Here is a 6905-nt window from a genome sequence, read left to right as displayed (position 1 = left end):
CAAGGGCAGCAAGATTGTTAAGGTTAGGGTTGGACATAGGAATGTGCAAAGTGTTTCACATACTTTCATAACCTAATCAGCCACAACGCACTGCAAGAGATTACTGAAAGATTCTACAGTCTTATTTATTAAAGCTCTCCAAGGCTGGAGAGAATACACTTTCATCAGTGAAGCTGGGGGTGCCATAGATCTGGCATAGATTTGGTCCAGAATTGAAAACATTTGCTAACAAATAGAAAATGACTTTTAAGAAATCCATTCCAGGTTTGCTGGATCACCCAGCTTTACTGATAAAAGTGTATCGTCTCCAACCTTGGAGATCTTTTATAAATCAGGCACACTGAATTCTCCTGAGGCACCTTGAATGGGGCTTTTTTTATTTCAACCACACCAAAATAATTATTAAAAATTTACATAACTTTATTTAAGACTTATTTTCAGAAACATATGACCATATATAAAACCAGATATAAATCCACAAAGAATTGTCCACAAAAGTAACAAGTGTTGATCTTAACACAATGTTAACGAAACCCAGAAAAAGAGTGATTCTTGTACAGAAGAAAGGTTTGTTTCCAGGTACAAGTATGATAAAAATGTTTAGAAAGCCATGGCTGTAATGATCTTTAGGTAGTAACACGTCTTGCAGAGCAATATCTGCTTTATTAGACCAGACCATTGTTATAATAAACAGTGAATATTTGGATTATCAACAATACAAACAGAAAGAAAAATATATGTATAATAAATATTTGGTACTGTATATACAATTGTTTCATTTTCATTCGGTGTCAGTATCATTGGGGTTGGGGACCCATCTTTGGTGTTAAGTCTCCTAAAAGGTGTGAGCAAAAATGAGGTCAAGTTTTTAGGATTAGTTTGGGATAGTCTGGAGTAGTTTGATGTTGTTCAAGAGCTGCGGGATAGTATGGCTGGAAGCAGCATTATTATGTTGGCGCAGATCGCAAGTTGGTGTTATGGATGCCTTTGAGGATCAGCAACCCTCAAAAACTGTAAGAAACATTTGTGTTGTGTTCTGTTGATGAGGATTTTGTTATTCACTTTGCTATGTTTTATGTTTTCTTTGGTATTATTATGTTATTATGATGTTATTGAAAAAAACATGTCATTGTGAAGGACTGCTATTGGTAATAATAATATTATTACTATTATTATTAATATTATAATTTTTATTATTAATAATAATAATTTTACATAGCCTGCAGGACATTTGACTAATATTAGTGTGTTTGTCTTTAGTTGGGAATCGGCGGGTGGCAAGGTAGTGTCTGAGGGTTTCTGTGAACATTGATGAAATACAACAAACAAGCTCGACATACCCCATATGGCAGGTTTCAGTGAAAGACTTTTTGATCTCCTAGTTGTGTATTTCACAAATAAAGCACAGACACAAATCTAGCACATACAAGGTCAATTAGTTTTTTTGTGAAATGAATTGAAGGTTGCTAATTATATGAAACATGCCCCAAAAGCAAATCCTTTGTGAGTTTAGAATTGCATTTAGAATTCCATACTTGGAACAATAATTTGCATATAAGAGCACAAACAATATTTCTTTATTTATACATTTTATTAAAATATTATCTAAATTCACAGGTTCTTGCCATAATTATTACAAAATGAAAATTAAAAGTGATGTTCAGATTTTATCTGTATTTGGAGGTCAGTACACCAGAGACGGCATGGATGAACTTGTCCCAAGCAGCATGAACAGTGGCATCAAATTCACTGGGGAAGTGAGAGGCCAGAACAACCAGGATGCAGTGAGACAGAAGCTGTAAAACAAATGTCTGTTAGTCATTGTATAAAACTCTATGAAATATACAGATCAAGCAGACATTGGTTATTCTTATTGATTTACATCTCTCTGGACGAAATACCAACACAATGCTAATTTATTTGAAAATTGTCAGTTTGATAAATTTTAACTACCCATCTTAAATGTGAAAAAAGAAAGTTGTTAAGAAAATTGATGCAAAAACTCAAGAGTAACTTTCTAACAGCTCTTGCAAGGGTGCCCAATTCCAGTCCTCATGCCTGTGTTTGCATATAAAGTCATTTGCTTTTAAATGATCTCCAGAAACTTAAGAGATAACTGTTAGAGAAATGCCAAAGATGTGAGCACATCCTGGCCCTTATGGACAGCATTTGAAAAAACTTGTGCAAACATGCTGAATTTTAATTCTTTGCTAATGACATAACAGCAATCCCCATGTGTTGCTCACAATATGAATGACTAAACTGCAAAATCTAAAGATATTATGCTATATGTAAAGATATGTTTTGGATAGAACAGGGAAAGAATAAACTGTTTGTCAAGCTTTTATTAATAGAGGTTTTACCCTTCACTGCTCTATAAGTACTTTGGGTATTACACATTTTTAATTACATAACTATTCTGTATGGAATCATTTTTAATCACCTCAAAGTTTCCAGGGTCCACTCTCAGATTGTAAGCATGCAGGTCACTGATTTTGTCCAGGGCAGCGTCCAAATTGTCCAGATGTTTGGCAGCCTCCCCAAGGGCACCCAGGACCTTGCCACCATGTCTCTGAAGATCAGCAGATCCATGGCTCAAGTCAAAGTGGCTGAAGTAGGTTTTGGTCTGAGGGAAGCTTAGGAAAAGCCTGGGATGAAAAGTTTACATTTAGTTGAGGTATGGTAGTTTACACATACAATTCAAGAACAAACACGATGTGCAAAGTGGCATAACACCTATGAACCAGCGTGTTTTGCTGCTCTAGGCATTGTGCTATTTGCACTTCTGAATGGACAAGTAATATATTGATAGCATACAGTTTAAATCATTTATAATTGCTCTTTAGGGGGTCAATTTATCAAGCAGGATATCTGACATTCCCTGAAATATTCAATGATGGGAATCAATTACTCACATTGAAACATTGGCCCTGATTTATTAAAATTCTCCAAGGCTGGAGGGAATACACTTTCAACAGTAAAGCTGGGTGATCCAGCAAATCTGGAATGGATCTGGTCCAGGATTGGAAACATTTGCTAACAAAAGCTTGACTTTTAGGAAATCTATTACAGGTTTGCTGGATTACCCAGCTTCACTGACGAAAGTGTATTCTCTCCAGCCTTGGAGAACTTTAATAAATTCTGTAAGATTCTTTGAACAGCCTCTGAAAAATCTTGGTATCAGCCCATAAGACTCAGAAATGGCACAATGTCTTTCTATGTTGTCCTGACTACAAAACTTTACAATAACTATTTAAAAAACTTTAGTACATTACCTCTCCAAAGCTTCGGCACCAAGAGCATTCACATTTCCAGAAATTTTGCCCCAGATGGACACAATGGCAGCCTTCTCAGCATCGGAGAAAGTCATTTTGCTGGTGATTTTTGAGTTTGCCAAAAGTGAAGGCCAAACAAACTATAACTCCTTGCTTGCTAGATAGCATTTTATAGAAGAATGGTCGGCACAACTTCTTCCACCATTCTACCACCATTGGTCAGTTCCAAGCAACACCCAACCATATCAGATGTGATTATGTCATAGAAAAGTGCTGCCTTTGTACTAATTTTTTAAAAGGTCAGCTGTAAAGAAAATGAATGTCAGGATGGTATTCTGTATTTACACAAACTGTGTTTTCAGCACAACAAGTTCTTTTTTGTACTTTAAAGAAAAAAAAACATTGCAATTATTTAGAAAATATATATAAAAGTGCTGCCTTTGTACAAATTTTTTAAAAGGTCAGCTGTAAAGAAAATGAATGTCAGGATGGTATTCTGTATTTACTCAAACTGTGTTTTCAGCACAACAGGTACATTTTTGTACTTTAAAGAAAAAAAAACATTGCAATTATTTATGTATTGGCAACATTGTGACGCACATTCAATTATTAAAATAATGCACTACCCTTTCTAGTTTTCTTCATGATAAAATCATCATATTATCGGCATCTATTCATTCACATATATCATTGGAATCAGCATTACTAAAAGTAGTTGTTGTTATGGTTAAAGGTTAAGAATTTAAAATATAAAGATGAAGTGAAATAGAGAAAGGATTATCACTTCAATGTAACAGTAATTCTTAGTATCAAGCAATATGGGGTATTGTCACAACAAACAAAAGGGAAAAGGACTATGAGGTGGCTGTCCATCCCAAAAGTGGCCCCCAAAAATTCTACTAAAATTTCCAGGTTCCCACATGAGCTTTGTCTTCCAGCCATGGATCTGAGTTGCCAGATCGTTCATACTCAGCAGGTGGGACATTTCTTCTGATGACTCCAAAAAAGCAGAAGCAACATTGGATCTCCAAAGCAATAAGCCATACCTGGACCCCAGAAGCATGGATAGAACAGCAATATCTGGAGACAGGTATAGAAGAGGTTGTCACACTGTTATAAAGACCAGATTAGGGTAATCAGAGGGCATGTCTGCCATATGTGCAACATAGTGCCCATCTCATTACCAAACCTCCAGCAGGGTTCCAAAACCTGAAGAAATATCCTATGAGGTTGGGGTGGACACTGGTACTAATGGAACAAAATCCTAAAAGTTTTCTCCTGTGCTGCACAGAATATATTATCTTAATGTCTTTAAAAACTATTGGGGAAAAATGGGGGATCCTCTGGAAAAATGTCCAATTTGATGCTACATTAAGGAAAGCACTGGGAAGATACTTGAGTAACCCCAAAGAAAGAAAGAACAAGCTTGCAATCCAGGTGGAAAAAAGCGTCAGGCTATATCTTTAAAGAACTGAGAGCTAGGTCAATATTCGAAGATGAGTAAGAAAAAAAGGCACCAGAAGAAGAATTGCAATTCATTGGTATTCAAGGGAGGGATGGGGGTGAGGATAAGGGATATGGAGTTCTCTCTTGATTCAGGCAACTTTATATACTGGTGAAAGGTCCAGTCTTATACAGCAAAGAAGCTTCAAAATGGGACACGAGAAAGCCCATACAGATGGCAATACTGCAGTTCCAACTTGGGGAAGAAAATTTCCAAGTTGCAGTACAACTAAAATAGGATGAGGTATTGAAACTAAAGTAAGATATCCATTTTATTAACTAAAATGTGACTAAACCAAATATGACACTTCTGAGACCATTGTCATAAATAAAATAAATGCATCTTGTTAAAGGGGCAATTAGTTCAGATAATACAAACCTGCAAATTATGATAGGATAAGACCCCAAGATGGGTTATAGTATGGGACCACTAAAATGGGGATCTTGCAAGAATAATGAAAATTCACTAGGTGGATAAGAAATGTCCAGAGCTACAGATTTATGAGCATTGTTGTGAAAGTTATAGAATTTAGAAAGGCTAGAAGTACTTGAAGAATGGAAGGAAAAGGTGTCTGAGAGTTGGAGACATGCAGTAGCTGACTTCCAAACTGAGACCAAGTTTATGATGGCGTCCTGCCACAGTGATCTCATTTATAGAAAAACAAAGGGCAGTAGCCAAACGTTTCATTGCTAAGATGTACCAATAGGGCAAAAAAGGACATCCTTCTCTAGTAGAGCTTGAGATGGCAAACCTGGGTAATTGACAAGTACAAGCACAGAAGGAGAGAAGGGCTTTACCCAATAGGGCTCCTAATCTCAGACCAGCATCTATTATCCAATATGTAATATAAACATCAGAATCAGCATCACGTAAGGAGCATTCATTTTTTTCATTCCTTCTGAATAGTAGTAGATCTGGATGTAAAGGAGCCCAACAATATATTAATAATATTATTATTATTATTATTATTAATAAACAGGATTTATATAGCGCCAACATATTACGCAGCGCTGTACATTAAATAGGGATTGCAAATGACAGACTAATACAGACAGTGATACAGGAGGAGAGGACCCTGCCCTGAGGAGCTTACAATCTAATAGGTGGGGGAATTTCACACACAATAGGATGGGAGATATGTAGTGGTGGGAAGTAGTGGGGGTTTCAAATGTATCTGTCTTGTTGGCCATAATTCCCAAATACTTATTATACTATAGAGATCAACCCCACTGGTATGCAATTTTTTATTTCTTAATATCAGTATCGTTGCCTTTCCTACAGGTCCTAGGGCCGAAAGATTGTTAAGATGATGTATTGTATTTTGAATAAAACTTGAATTTTCTGTATTAAGAAGAAATATTTTCCACTCATCCCTTTTTTGATAACTGCTGCAATCTTTGTGATGAATTTACTTTTCTGGGCTTCTGCTTTTTTGTTGATTTCAGGATGAAGTAATTAAAGAATATACATAATTTTGGCCTTCAGAAATTGATATCAGTTCATACTACCTGATTCCAGTAGATCCCTGGATGTAATGACATTTTGATAATGATTATGTATATATATATATATATATTTTATGCAGGACTTTGACTATACCAGTTCTTCTAAACAAATTTGTTTAATTTTATGTGGGATTGGTGCTGGGTTAGTGGTCTTTTTTAAAGGACTTTTTTGTTTTTATATGAAGCCTATTGTTTTTATGTTCTACTCATTTTGAGTTCTATAAATGTTTAGAAGAGTTTTGCACCACAGAACCAGCAGAACTCAAAGGAAATGGAGGCGCATGTGTGTACTCTGTGGATGGTAATGTCCTGAACTGGCTCCACTCCACGCTGGAACAAACAAGGCTACCTAGCTGGCGCACCAACGAATATCCGAAACTTGGAGGGGTCTAGAGAGTGGGTATCACAACAGGGGAATCGAGGAGGATAAGCACGGATGCCAACACGGGGTAAGATCCAGCATTCCCAGTAATAGTTCAAATGGCGTCAGCGTGTAAAGCAAATAAGATGGTAGACATATTCCCGCCCTCCCCTATTAAGCAGAAGAGGAGAGAGGGCTCTAATGAGCTGGACATGCTTCCAGGGAGCTCTCCTTCATCCCCAGCTGCAGGTGAGCATCAA

The 6905-nt window shown here is 36.6% G+C and overlaps 1 protein-coding gene across 1 annotated transcript; it reads right to left on the bottom strand.

Annotated features, from left to right (window-relative positions):
• Positions 1-1667: 1667 nt before the first annotated feature.
• Positions 1668-3370, bottom strand: LOC140334600 (hemoglobin subunit alpha-3-like). The gene is made up of 3 exons (XM_072416848.1): positions 3276-3370; positions 2444-2648; positions 1668-1796 (listed from the first exon to the last, which is right to left on the bottom strand). Exons 1-3 carry the CDS (start codon positions 3368-3370, stop codon positions 1668-1670), a joined length of 429 nt encoding a protein of 142 aa, XP_072272949.1.
• Positions 3371-6905: the final 3535 nt, after the last annotated feature.

Source organism: Pyxicephalus adspersus, chromosome 7, assembly GCF_032062135.1.
Source record: "Pyxicephalus adspersus chromosome 7, UCB_Pads_2.0, whole genome shotgun sequence".
NCBI classification, from domain to species: Eukaryota; Metazoa; Chordata; class Amphibia; order Anura; family Pyxicephalidae; genus Pyxicephalus; species Pyxicephalus adspersus.
Note: the sequence above shows the minus strand (reverse complement) of the source record. Positions and strands in the feature narration are given on the sequence as shown.

What these genes read in the sequence shown, in the direction of transcription:
- LOC140334600 (XM_072416848.1), bottom strand. Translation starts at nt 3,370, where the DNA reads ATGACTTTCTCCGATGCTGAGAAGGCTGCCATTGTGTCCATCTGGGGC. An exon ending in GGTGCCGAAGCTTTGGAGAG is followed by an intron (nt 2,649 to 3,275) that starts GTAATGTACTAA and finishes TTTTCATCCCAG; the next exon opens with GCTTTTCCTAAGCTTCCCTC. An exon ending in TGGACCCTGGAAACTTTGAG is followed by an intron (nt 1,797 to 2,443) that starts GTGATTAAAAAT and finishes TTTGTTTTACAG; the next exon opens with CTTCTGTCTCACTGCATCCT.